The sequence below is a fragment of the Ornithorhynchus anatinus genome, chromosome 7 (assembly GCF_004115215.2).
Source record: "Ornithorhynchus anatinus isolate Pmale09 chromosome 7, mOrnAna1.pri.v4, whole genome shotgun sequence".
NCBI lineage: Eukaryota > Metazoa > Chordata > Mammalia > Monotremata > Ornithorhynchidae > Ornithorhynchus > Ornithorhynchus anatinus.
Window position 1 is genome coordinate 6,829,884 of NC_041734.1, and position 24,718 is coordinate 6,854,601.

General features: G+C 43.8%; 1 protein-coding gene across 3 annotated transcripts in view; it reads right to left on the reverse strand.

Moving 5' to 3' along the window:
- CHD7 (chromodomain helicase DNA binding protein 7) overlaps positions 1–24,718 on the reverse strand; it is a 161,700-nt gene that overhangs the window by 21,212 nt on the left and 115,770 nt on the right. For all 3 annotated transcript variants that reach the window (XM_029068749.2, XM_029068748.2, XM_029068750.2), the window contains 13 exons: positions 20,669–20,752; positions 17,413–17,550; positions 17,196–17,317; positions 16,127–16,370; positions 14,604–14,780; positions 11,718–11,861; positions 9,955–10,210; positions 3,700–3,910; positions 2,796–2,991; positions 1,740–1,907; positions 831–1,010; positions 404–514; positions 110–315 (listed from right to left, as the gene is read on the reverse strand). In XM_029068749.2, the coding sequence (XP_028924582.1) occupies positions 110–315; positions 404–514; positions 831–1,010; positions 1,740–1,907; positions 2,796–2,991; positions 3,700–3,910; positions 9,955–10,210; positions 11,718–11,861; positions 14,604–14,780; positions 16,127–16,370; positions 17,196–17,317; positions 17,413–17,550; positions 20,669–20,752 (2,237 nt within the window). The remainder of the gene's footprint in view (positions 1–109; positions 316–403; positions 515–830; positions 1,011–1,739; positions 1,908–2,795; positions 2,992–3,699; positions 3,911–9,954; positions 10,211–11,717; positions 11,862–14,603; positions 14,781–16,126; positions 16,371–17,195; positions 17,318–17,412; positions 17,551–20,668; positions 20,753–24,718) is intronic.

Here is a 24,718-nt window from a genome sequence, read left to right on the forward strand (position 1 = left end):
TATCAGAACGAGCCCAGGGTGGCCACCAACTCCCCCTTTGGTGACATACTGACAAGATCCTAAAAGTGTGTCAGAGACACCGGGTATGAGACCGGAGCGATGAACGTACCCATAAACCAGCAGGTTCTTTTCCACTCTAAAGCACTCACTCCTTGCATAGCCCTGCGATTTGTCCTGGGGTCTTCGGGGCTTTGAACTGGGCTTTTCTTCTGAGTCACTCTCCAGGTCCGAAAACTCCATCAGCTCGTCCTCTTTCACTGCACTGTACAGCCTGGTTTGCTTTCTCACCCGAGGTGTGTCGATGACCAGATTGTTCTGGGAGAAGAGAGGAAATTCAGCCTCAACCCCCTAAAAAAAGCCCCTCGGGTAAAGGATAGATATCCAAACGGGGCCTCTCACTCACCCTTCCATTTAAGGCATCGATATCTAACTCTGCCTTCTTTGCCCACTTCTGCCAGAAATTGGGATCGTCCAAGGAAATGTCTGTTCTATTTCCAGATGCAACGAAGCTCGCCTGAAGGGGAAGAAACATGAGTCAGTGTCGCTGCCCTTCTGCCTCGGGGGCCGCACACCCAGGACATAACCATCCTATTGCCAGCCTCCAGAACGGAGTGAGGACTCCTCAGAGGGCCAGTCTCAATAGGAAAGCGACAGCTCTTCGACAAATACTGGTAGGTGGTAAAGGTATGCATGTGGAGCTCTTTGTGTTCAGCAATGAAACGTACACTTTGGGCCACAAATGGGTTTCTTTTAGTGTTCTGCTCCTCCCCGCTTAGCTCTCTGCACCAGCCCAACACAACTGGATGACACCAGCACGGTTCAGTCCGCACCTTGGCAAACGTAGAGCCTTTCCCTTCGGACTCGATGGTAATGGTGTGGGTGCGGCGCAGGAGAATCTGGTCAATGTCCTCTTCGCAGAATTTAGACCCCTCGTCCTCCTCGTCCATTAGGGCACCGTAAGCTCCTTTTCGCAGAAGATCTTCGATTTCTTTCTTAGAAAGCTGCTGCACCTGAAGTTGGGGAATAAAGTTTGTATGAATATTTTACACCCGACGAGTACCTTGGGATAGAAGATACATCCGCTATTAAACAGATGAAATTCAGGCAACTACTTCAGTGCGATCTACCCCGTCGGGGAACCCGGCTCGGGACGACCCTATGCCAGTTTCCCAAGGGCCTGGCTCACTCCACCTCTGCCAGGAGGTCACTTTCAGGGTCCACACGGGGTAGCCCCTGGAGCTCCCCGGCCAGAGGATGACACAGGATTACCCTGAGGGGTTCCCTGGCCAGAAAGGTTTTAAAGGGGTGGCCGTTAGAGCTACCCATACAAAGGGGTGATGCAGGGTGGCCCCATGAGATCTCCAGCCTAATATTCTACATCTTTGCAAATGAAGCAGCCTCCGGGACAGCCTCCCCACCCCCAATGTCTGGTCTGGGAGCTCAAGCCACCGCTCCCTGTGGCCAGTCCAGGTGGGATTCCTGCCAACCCAGTCGTGACTCGAGGCACTCAATAAAACACACGTTATCTAACTGTAGGGGAAAAAAGGCAGCAACTTCAAAGCCAATAAAGACAGAATCATGTTAAAGTCCTAGTAAAAGGTAATCGGATTGTAATTAATTTAAAAAATCATTTAATGAGGCAACTCGATTGGAGTGGCATGATTCCCGAAACTTTGACCCAATTAAACGACAACCTCTGGACAACCAAATCAATATTTTCTCGAAGGTTTCATTTTTACCCCATTGGTAGCATTCTCTCTTCCACTCATGGACTGCAGCACAGCTTTATCCAGACCAAGCTTTAAGCTGGCCTTGTCAAACATTTCCCTTTCATAAGAATTCCTCGTTATCAACCTGTAGATTTTCACAGATTTGCTCTGTCCTATTCTATGACATCTTGCTTGGGCCTAGAATAAAAGAAAATGGAGGGGGAAGAGGAGGGGACATTGAAAAAGAGAAGATATTCGATTGTAAATAACAGAAAAAACAGATATGCTGAGAACATGATATAATGATGATAAAATTTATAACTGTGGCATTTTTTAAGCCCTTACTATATGTCAAGCACTGTTGTAAGCACTGGGGTGGATACAAGGTAATCAGGTTGGATGCAAACCCTGACCTTCAGGGAGCTTACAGTCTGAAGTCCTGAAGTCTTGAACTGAAGTCACTGTTTCACAGATGAGGAAACTAAGGCACAGAGAAATTAAGTGCCCCAACCAAGGTCAAGCAGTGGACACGTGAAAGAGCTGGGATTAGAACCCAAATTCTCTGACTCCCAGGTCCCTGCTCTTAACAATAATAATAATAATGACAACAATGATATCGGTTAAGCACTTACGTTCTGGGCACTGTACTAAGCGCTGGAGTAGAAATAGGCAAATCCAGCTGGACACAATCCCTGGCCCACATGGGGCTCACAGTCTCAATCCCCATTTTAAAAATGAGGTCACTGAGGCACAGAGAAGTGGAGTGACTTGCCCCAGGTCACATAGCAGACAAGTAGCGGAGTCAAAATTAGAACCCATGACCTTCACAGTCCCAGGCCCATCCTCTACCCACTATGCCATGCTGCTTCCACTGAGGCCACACTGCTTTTATAGATACACTAAGAGAGGTCGCAACATGCTTTCAAGTATCTCTGAAAATAAACTACAAACAAGCTGACATATTAGCTTGCTCGAGTCTGGCCCAAAACTTTATGGTTCCTTTTTTTTTTTTTTGAGTGGGTCACTTCACAGTTGCAGCAAAATGCTTTGAAAAGGAGCAAAATGTACCGCCTCTTGCGGATTTACCTGGAGGTCATTTTGGGGATTCCAGTCTGAATCAAAGATGATGCAGGTATCAGCAGCAGTAAGATTAATGCCCAAGCCTCCTGCCCTGGTACACAGGAGGAAAACAAACCTATCCGAGTCGGGCCTGGAAAACCTGTCGATAGCAGCCTGACGGAGGTTGCCTCTTACCCGGCCGTCGATTCTCTCGTACGGGTACCTGAAAGAGATCGGCGTTCCGAGAAACTCAGACGGTCCTTTTTCAAGGCCACGGGATGCTCAAACACCCTCACACTGCTCCTAGACTCGCAGGAACCAATCAATCCATCAATACCATTGCTCGACTGAGTGGTGTTTGAAACTGCAAACATTCAACCCTCCAACCCTCAGCAGATGTCCACGTGGGTATCTACACGCAGAGCGATGGCAGAATTTCTAAGCCAGAACCAATTTGTACCCAGAAAGGATTCTCTTTCTGTTTTCTTGTTTTTAGAGGTCCATCGAGCAAAGGAAAGATTTACTCTCCTTCCCTATCCAACACAGCACTTCTACCATGAAAACAGCCCGAGGCTCTGGAGGATAACGAAAACCTACATTAACTCATGAGAGTCAAGTGGAAAAGAGGAAGCAGAGCCCACCAAATCTAAGTGCATTCCCTGTTTAGAGGATTAACCACAAGAGAAAGAAATGTCACACAACTTGGCAGCACTGTGCCTTTTTTTTTTTTGGTTGTGGCTGTAGTCTGTCTTTTTAGTTTGTGTTTTCATCAGATCACCGCCTAGTCACAAAGTCTAGGGTTCAAATTTCATCCCCTTCATTGCAGTTGCCATTTATAGGTTAAGAACACAGGACCCTATCAAGCGATTAATGTATTCTCAAATTGGATTCATTTTCGTTTTCCTCCCATTTTTAATACTGTTGCCCTCACCGTCTTTGAATGAGGTAGTCTTCCAGTATGTCCAAGCAGCGCACCATCTGGGAAAAGATAAGCACCCTGTGGCCACCAGCCTTCAGTTTGGGCAGCAGCTTGTCAATCAGCACTAGCTTGCCAGCAGCCTGGATCATTGCCTGGAGCTGAAAATCTGGAGAGTCGGCATTGTGTGTTTCTTTAAACTCTTCCAAAATTTTCTCTTCAGCACCTGCAGAGATTGGACAGCATTACGTGACTACTGTAAAAGGTTTTATTACTAAAAACAATGAGCTCGTTTTCTGGGCCCGATGCAAGCTGCAGGAACGTCACGTGTGTTAGGTTCATGTTTATGGACAAAAATCCATCCACTTAGCCAAAGCTAAGTCTCTGCACAAAAAAACATAAATGCACAAAAGAGATCAAAGTTTTAAGCACAACACATTTCGGGGAAAAACACACACACCCTCCTCCCCACTCCCCCTCCTGCCACCCACCTCAACAAATGAATGTTTGCTGTCTAGAACCAGATTCCAACAACAGACGGTCAGCCAGAATTAACAGGAGAAAGCTAGTGGGCCAGATACCCACTGAAAATTTGGAAGCTACATTATTAAAATGAAGAAATGTTTACAAGCCAAATGAAAATAAGAATAACCAAAATCTGTTCTAACATTAAAGCAGAAAATACCCCCCTCCCACGCACCCAAATCAGAGTAGGCAATTGAAGCTTCATCCCATCAGGTGTCACTAGACCGAGACAAAGAAAAGCTTGTGTTTCAGGGTTAACTTTGGGGATTTGTTTCCAACATTCACCTTCTATTGTGATTTCCTCTCTCACTCCATGTGTTCTTTCCTGTCTGAATTTTTTGCTAGGAGCTAGCCAAGATATACAACTGCTCCCTAGAATTAGTCAGAGGTCTTTTCTTTCCATTGTTTAAAATATTCCACCAAAAACCTCTAGGCTTGAGGGGGGAAAAAAAGCCAATGTCAACCTGCCCTGGATTTTATTTTGTGCTCATTTGAAAGTGTTGCGCTCACAATTCCGGATTCGTGTTCTCTTCTTCCAAAGAACAAAGACTTTTCTCCCTAGACTATTCAGGCATACGCGGGCTAAGCTTCCTTACACTGCTTAGGTGTCTCTCAACTGAGAATCCTGGCTTCATCTCAGACCACACTGCGGGAGATGAGGGGTATAGCTTTAATTCGATCTTTGGCCTGGCAGCCTGAGACAACTAATTCAAATGCCAATTAGGACAGTGATTTTATGTGATCCGGACACCTGTCCCTTAGAAATTTGGATGGAGAACACAAAAGACTCCCATCTGATGGGGTATTTTTTTTCAGTTATTACTAACTTTATGCCAGGAACTCCCAACCCCCTTCCCATCACCACTCTAATTTTCAACATTTCCTGTAACTACATGCGACATAGGTATGGAAACACCAGCGAAGTTTTCAAAGTTAGATCCAGCAAGGATATGCAGGGTCCGCTCGGGGACTGTATTGTTGCAATGGGTGGGGGTTTTGTGGCGTGAAGACCTACAGCTGCCAGTTCACTGAAACCTGGTATGATGGGAAATTAACTTGGGTCAAAGTCAATGGACAAATCCACTCGTTTGGTTACTGGTCAGCCAAGACATTTGTGTGCATGCAGGCTTTCTTATCTTACTAAGGGGAAAATTAAGGGTACTTAAACATCAGTCCCAGAGTCTCAATGTTTTGTGTCACTGGGGTCTTCAACAATGGGGTCTCCGGCATATTGTGTCACGCAAGGCAAAAGTATGAGAAGACCAATTCATTTGGACTCGTTGCCCCCCACACCCCCACACCAAAGTAAAGAGGCAGATATATTTTTACAATTTTTTTCTATAAAATTCCTGGGTTCCAAGTTGGGAGGGGTTTTTTTTTCCCCTTTAGAAATGAATGCCATCAACAGGAAAGACCTTTAATTTTAAAAGCATCCGTCACAGAGCAGAGTGGCTGGGAGTGGAAGGCAAAGAGCCCAGCTGCAAGGAAGCTGCATACCTCCCTTAGTAACCCATTTCAGGGACTAACACTCAGCAGCAGCACCAGCAGTTCTTCTTTGAATCTAAATTCCTCTTTTTACAGTTAACAACTATTTCCTCTGATTCCTGAAGGAAAAGCAGCATGACCTCTGGAGACAGCACAGGACCAGGAGTCAAACACCATGGATCTAAACCCAACTCTGCCACTGCTTGCTGTATAACCTTGGCTGAGTCACTTAAATCCCCTGTATCTCAGTTTCTTCATCTATAAAATGGGGTTTAAATACCTGATCTTCCTCCTCTATGAACTGTGGGTCCCACTTGGAAGAGGGGTTGTGTCTGATCTAATTGCATCTACTCCAGTGCTGGGTACAGAGTAAGCTTTTAACAACTACCACAGCTATTACTAGAGACTGCGCTTCTCAAGGCTAAACAGCAGCAATTCCTTACCTTTTACTGATAATCCCTCAATCATCTTTAGCTCTCTTTTGCATTCACTCCAACTTCTCCAAATTCTTCTGAGACTGTAGGCCATGTACCACTGGAATACTCATCTAGATGCCAGCGTGACTGTAAAGGTATGACTATCCTGCAGTTTTCTTATGCTAGAAGCAGCATAGCCTAGTGGATAGAGCGCAGGCCTAGAAGTCAGAAGGTCATGGGTTCTAATCCCGGCTCTGCCACTTGTCTGCGGTGTGATCTTTGGTATGTCACTTCACTGGACCTCAGCTTCCTCATCTGCAAAATGGGGACTAAGACTATGAGCCCTATGTGGGACAGGGACTTTGTCCAATCCAACTTTCTTGTATCTAACACAGTGCTTAGAACACTGCCTGGCACAAAGTAAGCATTTAACAAATACCATAATTATTATTATCATGCTCTATTCCCCAAATCCTCCCATAACTACCCAACCTCAGCCCATCTTGTAAGCCCTCCTAATAATCTCACCACCCTCAGAAAGTCTTCTCCGATCAATTCCCATTATCCCCAGTCATACCTTAGCGCTTAAGTATTTATACCCTTCCTCAACATACGTTTCTACACCACATGTCTACTTCAATTGTACATCTGATCAGTTATTCTGATGGCTTACTGGCTCTACTACCCATCACATCCATGTTATCCCTCCTGTTCTTACTAGTTACAAAGAATTTTGTGTGTTTGTCTCCTCTCTTTAGATGGTTAGCAATTTATGGGCAAGGAATAGGTGTTTTGATTCTGTTGTACCTTGTGAAGCCCTGAGAACAATGTATGACACTTGGCAAGTGCTCAATAAATACCCCTCGCTGTTCTTTTGATGTACAAATTACTATTGCCCATATTTGAACAGTAGCATTTAAGTGCATACTGGGCGCAAAGCACTATACTAAGCTCTGGGAGAAAGTCACAGGTGAGAATGAAACACAGTCCTTGTGGGGTTCGCAATCTAGAAACTATTGTGTATTCTGCTAGCAAGGCTCCTTTCAATTAAAGCACTAAAAAAAGTGATATACTGCTCCTGTGCTAACTTTGTAGCTTATTCTAACCCCTAGATCTATTTCTCTTGAACTTGCACACAGCCAATCATCACCACTTTGTATCTGTGCAGGACATGTATCTTCTGCAAGTTGTATGTGTCCCTCTTGAATATCATCTTGTTGGTTTCAACTATTTTTCTAATATGCTATGCTTAACTTGAATTCCAATCTGATCTTCCAAAATGCTATCCCTTCTAACTTGGAGTCATCTGGGAACCTAATGAATGAGCACGCTTCCTTTTCGCCATCCAGGTCACTGATGAAAATCTTCAACACTGGATCCCGTATAACCTCCTGTGGAACAGTACTCAAGTCCCCTGGGTAGACAACACCCCATTAGCAACTCCCTGGGTGTCCTCCACCGCACCGCACTCTTGTTTAATAGTTGTGTACGCTCTGCCTTATTTTTTCAGTTTGACTATCTATGTGTCATGTGGGACAGAATTAAAAACTCCAACTAGTTCCTAATATTTACATTACACAAACAGGGAGTCTTCAATTTTATATGTCTCTACTTCCAATGAATGGCACTCAAGTTTCTCATTTTATACCATTTTGCCTTTACAATTTATTTCCCCTACTCCCTCCCCTGGCCTTTTTTAATGGTATTTGTTAAGTGTTTACTATGTGCCAAACCCTCTTCTAAGCACTGGGGTGGATCCAAGTCAATTAGTTGGACACAGTCCCTGTCCCACATGGGGCTCACAGTTTAAGTAGGAGAGAGAACAGGAAAACTGAGGCATGGAGAAGTTAAGTGACTTGCCCAAGGTCACCCAGACAGCATTTGGCAGAGTTGGATTTAGAACCCAGGTCTTCTGACTCCCAGGCCCATGCTCTTTACACTGGGTCACGCTGCTTCTCCTTCTGCGTCACCTATGCACTTGGATCTGTCCCCTGATATTCACCCCACCCTAAGTACCAAAGCACTTATATATATATCCGTAATGTATTTTCATGTCTGCCTCACCTTCTAGACAGTGAGTTACTTGTGGGCACGCACTGAGTCTAACACTTCTATTGTACTGTATTGTCCCAAGCACTTAATACTGTGGCCTGCACATAGTAAGTGCTCAGTAAATACCAGTGATTGATTGACTTGACAACTTCATCCTCTTTCATGACACTAGATCCCGGGCCCATGAGCACTAGGGAGTTGCAGGAAAATGGGAAAAAATACTAAGAACAGCAATGAGGGGTGGAATAGGAGAGGCTGGGGTGTGTGGACTCCTTGACTGCAGGTACTGTCACCAAGGAGGGTCAACGACATGTCTATTTTTACCTCCAATGAAGTGAATGTTAGCTTTCCAATCACGGACCTCTCAGACGCAGCGAAATTCAGCACTGTGGCCATTTTACTTCTCTGCACCTGACTGAGTACACTATTTTGGGTAATTTGGGTAAAAGGAGGCTGTCAGACCTTGGTTCGGGAATTCACTCCCATTTCAAATATTGTTTCTATGAAAAAACTGGTTCTCATTTACAAGTTCCAACTTACAATTCAGTTTCCAGGAGCCAATTGTGCCCTAAATCTGAGGATGCTGTAGCTCTTCTTCCTCTTTTCCCAGTCCCCAATTCCCCTCTAAGTATTCTTGACTCAGCTGAGCCCAAATCATGACCCGGAATGCACCTCATTAGGATGACCAAACCCAATAAAAATATTCTGGATTCCCAGATGAGTTTAGGAATAATAGTTTATTCGCTAATTATGTCATCTCTTTCCACAATACTCACAATCGAACAAATGAAATTCCTTACCTATTACTTTCATAATAGCTGAAAATCTTTTAAAGATTCAAATGTCAGAGAGAAATATACAACAAACCCAAATTTTCATTTTTAAATGATGCCTATGTTGCTGATTTTTATAACTGAATGATTTACTTAACACCCCAAACTCACAAAATACTGAGGGGAAAAAAATTAAACACATGAATCATTTTGTGAAGCTAAAATGTGAAAGAATGAAAGCATTCCTGGGGGTGCTGAGGCCAAATGTATTAGGGAAGGACGACCGGCTACTCAATTCTCCTTAAACAGAAGTTACATTCTTGCAGAACTCACACTAAGGGGAGGTCATGTTGTATCCATTACGCCTTGACTGACACCACACGTATGTGCATAACCTCAGTACGTCCCATCTTGGCGTGTGTTGTCAGAAGAACTCTCCCCAATTCTTCAATAGCCAAAATGTGAGATGAAAGCACACGCAGAACTGACACCATGTGGTTTTTGAAGCTGACCCTTGACTAAAGAAAGCCAGCTTGATGTACATGGGCAAACATACATTCAACAGTACAACTTGGAATTTGAAGAGTGTGTGCGTTTGTGTGTGTGCGTGTGTGCTTTCTAGATTTCTTTCGGCTTATCATACGGCACGGTATTTAAGCCTAGAGAAGCCCTAAAAGCAGCAGTTTGCTGTCACAAGCATACATTAACTCCTTGTATATGTGACTGTGTGTATGGGAACATGAGGGATTATGGGGGAGAAGGTCCAGCCCCCGTTTTCCAATGAAACGGTATTTCTCACAAACCAATTTTGCTATTAACGAGCTCGAGGAACAGATCTGTAAGCATTCGAGAGGCTGCTTCTAAACTGGTATCTAAAGACCATTTCATTAGAATCATTAACCTACAAGTGGATAAAAGCTTGGATAAGGAAAATAAAATCCACAAACCAGTCATTAATGCTACTGAAATCAAACTATGACACATCCAGAATGAATGAAGATTCAAAAGGAAAGACTCACCATTGATAAGATATGGATGATTGCAGCACTTCCTTAATTCCATCATAGTGTTTAAAAGGTTGGGAACATTAGCTTGACCACCCCCTTTGGAGAGAAATGTAAAATTCTTCTCAAGGATGGCACGGTAGTATTTCTTCTGAATGTTTGTTAGCTCAACTTCAATAATGGTTTCTTCTTTGGGGGCCAAATTCTTTTCTACATCCTCCTTAAGGCGTCTCAACATCATTGGCTTCAGAATGGCTTGAAGCTTTTGCACCTAAAAAAATATCTTTAATGAATAGATGCACAATGTTTGTGTTTACATTTTACAGCAGAAAAATTTAGTAAGGTACTATGCATCTTCCCTGTGGCAGAAAGCATTTGATTTTCCTACTCCCTCCAAATCGAACCCCCCCGACCCACCTTGCCTCAATTTTTAGGTGGAATAATTCTGCCACTTTGATTTCAGTTACGGAGATGGAAAAGTTATTAAAGTTGAAATTTCATAAAATCAATTAGTTGTTCAACTTCAAAGCTCTTTCCTCACTTACATTTGATGTAAGTTCAAACAGCCACCACGTGGGTGGTTGAAAAAAACAAAGTAACCCCCGGCGATTATTAACCTTAGCCTTTCTTCAGATTGTCTGATGGCACCCAGGGCCAACAGAGGTCAAAGCAGTTCACAGGAAGGGCTAGTTGCATTCCTATGGCTCGGCTTCTTCAACTCCTACTCAAAATGGTGTGCGTGTGTGTGCGTGTGTGTGTAAGTGACCATGAGACACCCTGAACTCACAGATCAGATAATGGTCAGTCTTTCCCTCCCCTCCTCTTCCTACTCCAGCCTTGACCAGGTTGGAAATCTGAAGCCTGAACCTAATCTAAGTCCCAAACAGTGTGGCGGTCTAACCTCACTTCTGGAAGAGGACCATGCATGTCATCAAGCTCTTTCATGCTGTTTGCCCAGTTGTTCCAGGAAATGAATATGTGCTCTGTCACCAGCCATGCCCAATGGTCCCCAGCCACCATGTTTGTTGGAGATCACTACTCCTCCAGGCAGGGGAGACCCAAAACTGGGAGGGTGAGAAGGTGTGGCAGGGCTGGCCACTTGGGACCATTCCACCTTCTCACAATCTCCCCTGTCCTTCTCCACTGGCACAGCTATAACCAGTACTGGGCATTTCTCTTTGTTTTTTGGACTAACTCTGGATTGGACTTTGGGAGGAGGGATAAAAATCTTACAATTGTTTACAAATGTGCTCTTTATCCTGAGGCACCTATCATTTTATTTCAGAGAAGGAAAAGGTTAAAGATTGAAGAGAAGACATTGGATTCTAGACTATAAGCCCGTTGTGGGCAGGGATTGTCTCTCTTTATTGCTGAATTATACTTTCCAAGCACTTAGTACAGTTCTCTCCACACAGTGAGCGCTCAATAAATATGATTGAATGAATGAATATACACCATTTCAATTAGATTGTAAGCTCCTTGAGGGCGGGGAATGTCTACCAACTCTATTGTATTGCACTCTCGCAGGAGTTTAATACTGTGCTCTGCTCACAGTAAGTGCTCAATAAAGACCGCTGACTGACTCCACTCAATTGGGCATCAAGCATACCTTAGTTCAACTCAAAACGGAAATTTGCACCACCTTCAACCATAGTGCCCAGGGAAATTGGAGATTTTTCTAGCACTCGAGGGTGCAAGTAGTAAAGACTGGGATGATTTTACCTCGGAATAACCCAGCTGATTCTTTAAAACACAGTATACACAAGATTAATACTAACCTGCTCTTCTGTTTTCAGATCACCAAATTCTTGCATGAAAGTGGTTTCTGATGGAAAACGGCTTGGTTCTAAGAAATGAAGCAAGCTGAAGAGTTCTTCCACAGTGTTCTGTAATGGAGTCCCTGTAAGTAGCACCTTGTGTTCCTAGAATAATAGTTTATATATACATTTTTTTCAAGAAGGTCATTGACAAAAAAGAAGTTACAAACATTACTCCCTAAAAGCAGACCTGATCCTCTCGAGATTTCTATTTCTCCCTCTCTTCTTACCCAGAAATTCTAACTCATCCCTCAGTCAATCCATTTTTATTGAGTACCCCCTGTGTATAGGGCCGTAGACATCACCCCCAGGAAACCACTGTTTTGATCTTGTAAGGATTCCTTCTCCAGTAATCAAAAACTGTTGGTGCTCATTAGTTATTTCCCATTTCACTAAGAAACAGAAAATTACTTCTGGCTGCTCACCACATCTGTAGCGTTCAATACAGCTACTACCAGTTTCATTGTCACTATCAATACATGCTCTGAAATACTCCAGGACAGTAAGCTTGTTGGATGTTGGAGCCAATGAATGAACTCATTGGGATGAAAGGGAAAAAAATTTATAGCAGTGTTCATTACGGTGAGGGCCCATGCACTTTTAAGGGCAAAACATTTAAAGGCCCCTACGATTTCAGTCTAAAGTCAGCCGGTAAGTAAGATGTCAGCCAACTGCTTATGTTTCGAAAGGAAATGCCCGTCAAATGATTAATCTCGACACTGCTGTGAAGACAGACAGCTCCCCACAAGATTAAGCCAGATGTTTTAATGAATTGTCACCACTCTGGCGATTCCTGGAGCATTCACACGAGCCAGAGCTAGTCTCCTCTGTAAATACTCAGCACTGCCTCCTCGTCGCCAAATACGACATTGGTTTTCCTGGGGGCACCACGGGAGCTTTCCATTGAGGATTTTTTGGTGGTATGTAGTAACTGAGGCACCAACTATAGCATCCTCCTCAACCAGTATCCTCACCACAAAGCTACTCTTGACCTCAGAGCCATCGCCTTCAGAAATAAAAAATATAGTTGCTCATCTCTGAAGATAACATTACGGATGATCGCTACTCATATACGAGGGTTTTGTGGTGCCGATGATAAAAACAAATTCAGGGTCCACAATCTTGTCCGCGTACTCAATGTCTAAAAACTGCCAACGTGGCTGAGGTTCTTATTGCTACTGGATGAGAAGCAGTGTGATCTGAGTTTTAATCCCGGCTCTGCCATTTTGCCGCTTAACTTCCCTGCCCCTAGGTTTCCTCATCTGTAAAGTGGCGATTCAAAACCTGTTCTCCCTCCTCCCTCGGACTGGGAGCCCCCTGAGGGAGGGACTGTCTCTTCAATCTGTCTATAGTGTATCCATAGATTAATATGGTGCTTCGCAAATAGTAAGCACTTAAATAACACAATTTTTATTATTTTATTGCTTTCTATTTCTACTCCTAATCAGCCTGAAACCTATGCTCAAATGTATCCATCCTGGTCCTGATGGCTGCATGCCAGAGTGGTCTGTTTCATTTTGTGTGGTATCTGTCTGTACTAAGTGCAGGGGTAGATACGAGGTAATCAGATTGGACACAGTCACTGTCCCACATGGGGCTCACAATCTTAATCCCCATTTTACAGATGAGGGAACTGAAGCACATAAATTGACTTGCTCAAAGTCAAACAGCAGACAAGTCGAGGAGCCAGGGTTCATCACAGTTTTCCCCTTCCGCCCGTCGTGAAGGGCAATGGATGAGACCAAACAGTTTTAACACTGACACTTTAGCATGATGGAGTGATGGTAGCATTCTTAGGACAGTCAAGCTTGCTTATGAGTTTTCAGAGCCCACAGTGTCAAATTCTTTGATAAGGAAATCTCCAAAATACTATTCATGGAGAGAAAACTAATTTTTTAAACACCCATAATTTTCCTCTAAGCAAAGAGCTAAAATTTCCATAGCAGGCGAGGGTATTATGAGCAGCAGAGGGAATGATAGTAGAGGAAAACAAAAAAGGAAGTGTGAGAAAAAGTCAGGAGAAACTATTAGAAAAGGGATTTATGGAAGTCCCTGAAATACATTTAACTCTTTCTGGTCTCCCTACCCTCCCCCTATTTCCATTTATTTTATGCCAATTGGAGGAAAAGAAGAGTTGTGAAAACTATGTCTACTTTTATTAATTCAATTTCATACTGTGAAATTAAGAATCAGCATAGTCCAGTGAATAGAGCATAGACCTGGTAGTCAGAAGGACCTGGGTTCTAAACCTGGCTCTGCCATCTGTCTACTGGGTGACTTGGGAAAAGTATTTACCCAGCGCTTAATACAGGGCCTGGCACATAAGTAAGCACTTAACAAATGTCATTATCTTTTTTTTAAATTCTACTAAGACAATCAATTTACCTACTTAATGTTTGATTCCTTTTCTTAACCTTATGAGGAACTGACACAAATTAACTGCTTACTCAGTGATATCTTTAAGAAATCTGTTAGCAAACGGAAAATCCAAGATAAAATTTTTAAACAAATTAATTATATTTAAAACCACAGAAACGACCTTTAAAGCAGGAGAATGAGGACAGGAGAGAGGAAAAAGGCAAAGAAAGAGGAGAGGAGAAGGCTATTTCTTATGCATATGCATAATTAATTAAGGCAGAACAGGAAAGAAATAGGGAATGTTTTCCAGTGCCTTTCATTTATTGAGAGCCAACTACCCAGAAACTGCAAGAATCCTCTTCATCACCTGCACCTCTCTCTGGCTAGACTTCTAGTTGGCTACTACTGGCAACAGGCAAGTAAGCTCCTAAAGAATTGTTCTCAGCACATCCCACCAAGAGATTTGTTGGAACTTATCTGAACACTGACCAGGTCCATCATCTTGAGCCCCTCTAAGAGCTTGCAATTCCTATTTTTCAGTCTATGCGCTTCATCGATGACCACACAGCGCCACGGAATATTGCGCAGCTCGGGGCAGTCCGTCAAGATCATCTCGAACGTAGTGATGATAGCATGAAACTTGTATGACCCCTTTATCACTCGACCCTGAAAGAACGGGGACAGTGAGAATGCAACTTTGGATGTTTAATACCGCAGATGAGACAGGTTAAATCGAAGCACAGGGGAACAGAGGATGTTTGACTTCCTTTTGCCAGTAATCTCTTCCTGGTACTTGTTTTGAAGCTTTTTCATTATGCTTTCTGGGAACAAAGGGCTTCTACAAGACTCCAGATATTGGGGTTCTTAAAGGCAGGGATGTTTTACTGTAGCTTCTGTACTGCTTGCCGATGGGCCTGGCTTGGAGGGACTTTAGCCTTTAAATTTCCTCTCACAGCTCCACACCACAGAGGCGAAAAATTCAACACTACCTTTTAACCACCTACCTTTGTGCCGGGCCGATATAAATAATTTCACAATTAAGCTCTGTCCTCGCTTAAGGCCCCAAAGGAGAACAGGCAAAGAGAGAGAAAAATCCACTCAACAACTGTCAGAAACAATGACAGGATGCAAAACCCCAAACCACACCTCAAGGACTTTTTCCCCACTTAAGGATTTAATTTGCAAATCACCTCTTAGACTTAGGGTCAAAATGCCTGCCTCCAACTTGAAGAAGCACACACCCAAAATTGCCACCTTGCATCTAAAATTCCCTGTCTCGCAAATGTTATCCTCCTGTCCTCTCCTTCCATTCATGTGCACTGTCCTATCGATAGTATCTTACAGAGATGCCCAAAATAACTCATAAAGCGTGCAGCTGATTCCATAATGCAATGCACAATGAGCTTCTGCAAGAGCCCATACAGCTTTGGGAATTTGCATATGTAAATATTTTGCATTTCAAGTAATGTGTCCTAATGAAAGGGCTCTTTTATTCGCAATTAAACCTCTCTCCTAGTCCCTTCTTCACAAAACAAGTGATTAGTGTAGTAGGGCATCAAATGCGCTTCTGTGACCTCCCTAACCAAATCAATTCTTTCTTTCTCTCCCTTCCTTGCAACAATCTGGGAGACTGATGCTCTTTAAAATTGAAAAAACAAAAAGCAAAAAACGACAACAACAACAAAAAACCACCACAGACTTGGCGATATGGAGCTTCCATACAAGAGGAAGCCTAAAGTTCCCTAAATCTAAAGCGATTCCTCACCTAGAAGGTTTTTCTCCTCTAGACTGTAAAGCTGTGGTGAGCGGGGAAAGTTCCTGCAAACTCTCTCGTACTGTACTCTCCCAAGTGCTTAGTACCATGCTGTGCACATAGTAAGCATTCAGTAAATACCACTGAGGATGATGATGATGATGAGGACAGTGGTGATGTCTACGTTCCCCATCCCATAACTCAAAAACACACGCCTCAGCATCAGTCCCACCACAGGATGGGAAGTGGGTTACTTTACCTGTGGATCTTTGAAGTACATTTCATACAACTGAATGGTCCGCCGGCTAGCTTGACTCCCATGATAAACGACCACATTCAACTCCGTCCAGGTCCGGAATTCCCTTTCCCAGTTGGGAATTGTGGACAATGGGGCAATTACCAAGAAAGGGCCATGGATTCCTTTCAAATATATCTCATAGAGAAATGTAATGGACTGGATAGTCTTTCCCAACCCCATCTCATCTGCTAAAATGCAGTTTCGTCTGGAAAAAAAAAATCCACAAACAGAAGAGTTTTGTGAAATCCTCTCATTATAAATAATAATCACCATCATAATCATAGTAATAGCTTGCTGTTGTGAACATGTGTTGTGCACATGTGTGGGCAGATGCTGAAACCTCAGCACTCCAGGAGCCAAAGAGGGAGACAGGGAGTGGTGGTTACGGGTGGCCCGAAGGGGAAGAGAAACTTGGGAAGTGAGCAGATGGGCTGGACCAGTTTGGCAGAGGGGAAGAGGTAGGCAGGCTGGACCAGTTTGGGAGAGGGGAAGAGGTTGGCAGGAGGGCTCAGAAGCCAGGGATTAGAGCCAGGGGCAGGAGAAGCCGGACGAAAGAGGGCGAGGCAGGTTGGATTGGCAGGGTGAAAGCAATGAGACGAAACAGAGGCAGAGGCAAGCTAGAGATGTGGTGGGGGGCCGGGGAAGGGAAAGAGGGAGGAATGGAGGCTGAAAGGGGCCCGGGCCACCTGAGTGGGACAGGCCAGCAACAGGAACAACCAATTTAGAGAAGAAGGATTGACACCCTATAGTCCACTCAATTTTCTTACAGGCCTCAGCTAGTCATAAATGCAGGACCAGCTGAACATAGCTTTTGTTTTACCCTGGGATTTACCACGCTCCTCTCGACCAGAGCAACACATACACGGTCTCGCAAAAAGAATCGAGGAAAAATACAACAGCAACATTTTAAAATGATGGCATAATGACTAGCTTTAAAAAGATGCAGGGGAAATTCGGTTTCCAGGCTTTAAAACACCATGCTCATTTTAAATGGAGGTACAGATTTCTGGAAGAAAGAGGCACTACGTACGTGTTGTACCAATTGAAAAGAAGCCAGTTCACTCCCTCCAACTGGTATTCCCTGAGTTTGTTATTGTTTTTATACTCCCTGGAACTCTCCGATTTCTTCCAATCATCGGCAGGAGGTCGCTCCTGTTTCAAATATAGCAAATCCCATTAGTGGTTTCTCGAGACCACACTACTTGGCTATTTTCAAATAAAATCTTCTGTCGTGAGCCAATCCTTACCACACGCTCTGTTTCTGGCTCCCTGGACATCAGTTTCTCAAATTCTTCAATCTTTGCTTGGTCTATGTCCTGCTTCAGCTCCCAAGTGCTGTCTTCATAAGGAAGCGAACACCACTTCACCAGATAATGAGTCACAGGCTTTGTTAGGATTGAGGGTAAATAAATTAAGTTTAGACTCATATGCCAAAACAACAACAACAAAAACCCCAACTTAGAAAAAACCGTCCCCTCAAATTGAATTAATGAAATTTTCAGTTTACCAGAGCAATTCACTCTAACATTGCTATGCCATATTATCAAACACTATATTATTCATTTTCACAATTTGTACATATGATAAAAAACTACCAGTTTGATCGTCCTTGGTTAAAACAACGGGAATTCAGTCCTCACAAAGATTATCAGGAGAGTGAAGAATGTCAGCCCTTAAACATGAGTGTTTATTTTAAAGATTGACTCTAAAACAGAACATTACAAAATATCTGAATGTCTCTTCTTTTTTCACTTATCCAAACACTCAACTATATCATCTGTGCTTTACCTCTGATTGACCGCCCCCTGCTATTGGAAAGAACTAATAAAGGAGCAGAGGTAAAATTAGACTAGACTAGAGGTAAAACAATAGCCCAAAGAGAAAGAACAATTAAAGATGATTTCAACATTTGCATCATAGGGAATTCTATTCTTCTCACCAAGGCCCCAAACTTCCTTCTGGTCAAGTTCAATACTTAGAGGAGCTGAATTAGCTATTTCCCACCATTAGGGGATCATCCATCGCATCGCATTCAGTAGAGCACTGAATGATTCCCCGGTTTCACCCCAGATCTGGGGCAGGATTGCATGCCTCTGCTCTCCAGCATGGGAATATGGGAAAGCCCGGTGGGCGGAGTTATAGCCTGTGAATTGGGAGCAACCTGAACTTCCAATGAACCCTGTTCCAAGCTCCAACCCTAGAAATCTTCAGTGCAATGTCAGGCGCATTCTTTTCGTTTTTTTAAATGATATGTGTTAAACTCTTTACTATGAGCCAGGCACTGTACTAAGTGCTAAGGTAGATACTAGCTAGGCAGGATGGACAGAGTCCATGTCCCAAATGGGGCTTGCAGTCTTACCCCATTTTACAGATGAGGCAAAGGGAAATTAAATGGCTTGTTCAAGACCACGCAGCAAAATAGTGGCGTAGCTGGGATTAGAACCTAGGTCCTTCTGACTCCTAGGCCCGGAGCTCTTTCCATTAGACCACATTGCCCACTTTAACCTAGAGGACCTGGACCTCCAAGAACTGAATTTGGGGCTCAACTTCAGCCCCTGACTGTCTCAAGAATAGTTGTGCCCAGACTCTCTTGGTCTTATTATTAAATGTACTTTCTTTGACCCTATTCTAGTCATGAGGAAGGGAAGGGGAAAAAAGCCTACTGATTAAATATCTAGTTAAAGACATTTTCGGCAGGTTTCTAACACGGGGCTGTGTCAAATGTACCCGTCACACACATGGCCAGATTCTTCAATAGAAAATATTTTAGTTAAGTGCAGAAAGAAGGGGAGGTGAAGTTTTCCTTTGCTGAAACACAAAAGCAGCTACACAATGGCCAGAACTAGTGCGCTGAAAAGTATAATGCTTAAAGTCATGGTCAGACGACAGGCAAAAGGCCCGCTATGGCAATTCGGCTTTCGGTGTGCTCATTGCTATTACGCTCCCTCCCACATCTTCTCCAACGTCAGCGAGGCCTGCTGACGGGGTCCAAGTGGGTTAAGTAGTGGTAGTTGACCTGAGGCTATTTCCAGTAGAAAATTCAAGACAGTGGCCTGATGGAAAGAGCATAGGCCTGGGAGTCATAGGTTCTGGGTTCTAATCCTGGCTTTGCCACTTGTCTGTTGTGGCCTTGGGCAAGTCATTTCACTTCTCCGTGCCTCAGTTTCCTCATCTGAAAAATCGGGATTAAGACTGAGTCCCATGTGGGACAGGGCCTGTGTCCAACTTGATTAGCTTGTATTTACCCCAGTGCTTAGTACAGTATCTGTCAAATATTAAGTGCTTAATAAATACCACTAAAAAGGAAAAGAAAGACAGGGTGGTGGTTTGCCCTCTAGCTTCTGATAGTATATGGGAGCATCCTCAAAGAGCTCGGACAGGAGAAGGCAACCCGGCATGGCAGAGAGCACTAAAAACCTCTTCCACAGAAAACCCATGTGGAAATAAAAAGTCTCATCTCCTATCCTAAAAGCAAATGAGTGGAAAGCATCCATTGTACTGGCTGATCCCTCCAACACCAAAAGTGATGTCTCTATTTTGAAGAGGTATCCGGTCCACACTGACACCAATTCTCATTGCGGCTTTTTGGGCTTTTTCCGGGAGGTGCTAAAAGTGACATAAAAATCATATCCACCACGCCAGTAAGCTTGTACACGCTCTTCCCTAGGAACTAAAGCCCCTCGTCCAGGATGTATTGCTCCCAGTGGGCATTCGATAAATAACAGTCCTATTACACCTCCCTAGACGTCTCATCCACGGTAATGACGTAAATTTTTCAACGGGGCTTTTTAGGACGGATGAGTCACTGCTTTGGGATCTGAAGCCGAAGAAACTCGGGGAATGGCTCTTTGGAAGTGCCTCTCCCTCCCACTAGGAAGGATGATAGACTTTGCTGACCTACAGGCCCAGGGTCAGTTTATCAGCCGGCTGGCCATTGGGAAAGTCGTCCTTTAACCTTGCTCACAAGAAGCTCCTCTGCTTGGTTTATTGCACCTCGGTTTGCACTCCTTTGTCTTGGGGTGGAGGTTCGACACAGAGGTTTGGAAGCACATTTAGAGAAGGAATGATACACTCTTCCCTATTCTCCCTTATTCGCAAGCTGCCAGCGGATTGGCTTGATACACAAGGATGGCTTAGAGACAGAAAGCTCCTCAAACCAAATGCTTTAACAAAGCCTAAATGTTTACAGCAGCAAGAGCATGTTTTGCTATAAACTATCATTACAGAGCAGACGGTTAAAAATAAGGTAACGAGAGGCAGCTCGACTGAGGCCAAATGAACTGGATCTCCAACTGGGATTTCGCAAACTAGTTCGCTACGGAGGTCTGCAATGCTTTTTGGGTTCATCTGCCGTATTTTGTGCAGACGCACATGGACGTCACCCAACCAAATCGTGGCAGAATCATACTTCGTCAAACGAGCTCTCCAAAATCAGCATCTAGTAAAATGGCTAAAAAGATCAACCCCAGCTGATACAGCTTCACACCATCTGTCCTCCTTTACCTCGCCATTATCATCCGTGCTACGTGCAAAATCCATTATTCGATCAACTTCTACATAATCAGGATTAAAAAGCTCATCTTCAATCTGTAGGAGGGAAAATAAAATCAAAAGTTGAAAATATTTAATTTTCCTTTTATTCCAGGGACCCCTCTCTTTTCCTAAGCAACAATATTTTGGGTCATGGCAACAAAAAAATGGATATTTGGCAAACTTTTGCATGTTAATTGAAATGCTACAATTCGGCAAGATCATTCCCCGTGAGGAAATCAGACTTCTCAGACTTTGTTAACTGGGCCTCTTAATTACTGTGTGAAACCTTTTACTGTGAGAGAATGTTTAAGAATATTTTAAATGAAGTGTGAAATTACAATTCACTAATGAGCAATCGAAAAGGCTTATGGCATGCCATGCATTTAGCATTCTTGAAACTACAGCTTGCAATAAAGAAATTAGAGCCTTGTACACTAAGTGCTATTAGATTATCATAACTACTAGAGTTGTCTGCATGCCTTATAAGCACCACTCACAGAATATTATTCCAAAATGGAAAACCAACATTCTGAAAACGTTGCAGCTTGCTTCAGATTTTGGTAGGAAAACAACCAAATCATTTGTTAACTCTTCTTCATAGATCAATGTAAGTACTTTACAAATCAATTATAATCTTTTCACCTTGTTATTTTAATTTTCATCATGTAAGTATATAAGGGAAAAGAAATCTTTAAGAATAAAAATAGTCCAAGGAAACATAAATGATCAGGCCCTTTATTTTACATTCTAAAATAAAGACATAACTGAGGGTCACCTAACTTAATGAAAGCACAGAGAATCACATGGAAATTGAAGAACTAGACCCTTCCTAGTTCTCCTTAAAGAAAGATCATTTTAGTTAGTAAAGTTCAGTTTGAGAAAACAGATGAGAAATGCATTATTCTGGTGCCCACCCATGGTCCACCAGAAACATGACCAATAACCAAGAGTATTAAAGTAACCCAGAAGCCTTTATAGACAAACCAAGTGCCAAGACCACACAGTTCCTCTCCAGGAGCTACCAAACAGAGGGTCAAGCTGACCACACAAGAAGTAGTGAATGTTGAAGGACCAGGGCCTGCACAGGAAAACACAAACCACCTTCCTTCTGGATCTTTGAAGTATAACATTTGGAACCACAATCACTCAATGGCATTTACTGAAGCGCATACTGTGTGCAGAGCACTGTACTAAGCACATGGGAGAGTAGAGTTCGTAGAGTTCGTGGCCACAAGCTTACAGACTAGAGGGGGAGACTGACCTTAAAATAAATTACAGGTGGATAAGTAAATAAGTGTTGAAGGATTGGGGTTGGTGAATATCTTGGTACAAATCGAACATTCAGTACAGAAGGGAGGGAGATGAAGAAATGAGGTCAGTCAGGGAAGGCCTCTTGGAGGAGTTGTGATTTTAGTAGGGCTTTGAAGGTTGGGAGAGTGGTGGTCTTTTAGATATGAAGGGCGAGGGATTTCCAGGCCAGAAGGAGAATGTGGGCAAGGGGTCAGCAGCAATTAAGACAGGATTGAGATATAGCGAATAAATTGGCATTAAATGAGAGAAGCATGTGGGCTGGGTTGTGTAAGGAAAATATCAAGGTATGATAAGAAGAGGAGAGTTGACTGAGTGCTCTAAAACCAATGGTAAGGAGTTTCTATTTGATGTGGAGATAGATGGGCAGCCGCTAGAAGTTTCTGAGGAGCAGGGGAGACATGGATGGAAAACTTTTTTTTTTTTTAGAAAAATGATCCGGCCACTGAGTGAAGTATGAACTGGAGAGGGGAAAGGCAGAAGGCAGGGAGCTTGGCGAGGAGGTTGATTCAGTAGTCAAGGTGTGATATAATAAATCATTGGATCGGAGTATATGCAGTTTGGATGGTGTGGGGGGAAGAAGGGGGATTCCAGAGATGTTGTAAAAGACAAAACCAACAGCATTGGTGAAAGACAGAATATACGGGTTGAATGAGAGAGATGAGTCAGGGATAATGCCAAAGTTACAGGCTTGGGAGAGAGGAGGCATAATGGTGTTATCTACAGTGATGGAAAATTCTCGGCCGGGGGGGAGGAGGGAGACAGGATTTGGGTGGGAAAATGAGTTCTGTTTTCGAAACGTTAAATTTGAGGCATCAGCAGGACATCCAAGTAGAGATCCCCTGAAGGCAGGAAGAAATGTGAGACCACAGAGAAGGAGAGAGGTAAGGGCTGAAGAGGTAGATTTGGAAATCACCTGCATAGAGATGGTAGTCGAACCACAAGCATGAATGCATGGCTTTTCTCAAATGCTGCAAAGGTTCACCCTGGGAGAGGTGTTCTCTCAGGTATCAGGGCTCTCTTGAAACATTCAGTTTTCAAGTGCAAAAATATTGATTTGATTTGTTTAAAACCTGACTGTGGCCACAGGACCTCTCCCTATTATAAAAGAGAAGTATCATGGCCGAGTGGATAAAGCCCAGGCCTGGGAGTTAGAAGGACCTGGGTTCTAATTCCGCATCTGCCTCTTGTCTGCCGTGTGACTGTGGGCAAGTCACTTCACTTCTCTGGGCCTCCGTTACCTCATCTATAAAATGGGGATTAAGATTATGAGTCCCATGTGGGACATGGATTGTGTCCAACCTAATTAGCTTGTATCTACCACAGCACTTTATATAGTGCCTGGCACACAGTAAGCGCTTAATACCATAAAAAAAAAAGGACTACCCCAATTGAGCACTGACACTAAAATTTCTCTGTAAATGGTGACTCAAATAAGGAAGGTGAAGAGCGCGGGTGTGGGGGGACAGTTGGGAGGAGTTAGCTCAAAGGCAGGGGATCTCAAACTTCCTCAAACTGACTTCTTAAGGGCTTACATGTCCCGCTGTGCCCCACATCACTGCTCCACCCTAAGAAAAGCCCATTATTTCTCTTGCAAGCTGAGCTTGGCTTACTGCTCTGGGAGGGAAATGGCTGGGGTGACTGAGAAGAGGGAAGGAAAGGGGGAGGCCTGCAGAGGGAAGGTGATGGGGAAGCTTGAAAGGACTGAGGCAGGCCTCCAGAACCCCATTAGGAATGCCACCTCCGAGCAGTCCCTAATCGGAGGCACACACTTTTAACCCGACTGCCTTCGGCACATCGTCTCAAGGATCATCAGGAAGTCTGCGGGCTGAGACTGGAACCCTTTCCAATCTCAGTCAGCAGGGAAAATAGCTCCGGAATGGTGGGGTTTTTTCTGTGTTATCAAAGAGTATTTACCTTTTGGGTTAAATTTTCGAAACTCGATTGAGGTCCCTCTACGCGAGGCAGAAGCCATGTCACTGGGATTGATCGAAAATGCTAACTAGTGAGGACACAGACACACACACACACACACACACACACACACACACACACACACACGCCACCACCTAATCAGGTTCCCCTAAGCTCAGACCTTCCCTTGAGCCCGCAGCATGACCCTCGAGGTGAGAGAAATCTCACTCTGGTTTCCAGGGGTGGGGGTGGGGTGCACCAAAGTTACTGGCACCTGAGAGGATCCTTCCAGCCTCCCCGCAACTTTTGGCTTTGGCCAGTGCAGCGCTCCCCAGGAGTTGTGCGGGTCCAGGTGGAATTGCCAACTTCAAGCCCGTGCAGAGACAGAGAGCCAAGAAAGATACAAATGTCCCAGCACATTGAGCCCCTAACCCACCCAAGAAAGACAAAAAGTTGATAATTAAACCAAAGCTGCTTTCCAATTCCAAACTCGACTGCAAACTATCCCGAGCGGGCCCTGGAAATCCAGAGGTCACAGGCACAGTCACCACCTTGGCCTCAAAAGGATTTTCATCGCTGAGGTGAATGAATAAAAATATAGTACAAAAGACACGAAGCCAATCGAAAGGAGGGCTTTCCTTAACTCGGGGGTAAAGGAGGGACGCAAATGAGAAAATCTGATCCTGCACTTGTGTTATTTGTGGCTCTAAGTGAAATTAAATTGGCGATCAAAAGCTCAGAGTCCCCAGTGGGCAGTAAGCCAAATCACAGAAAAATGCGGGGCATTTTTCTAGCATA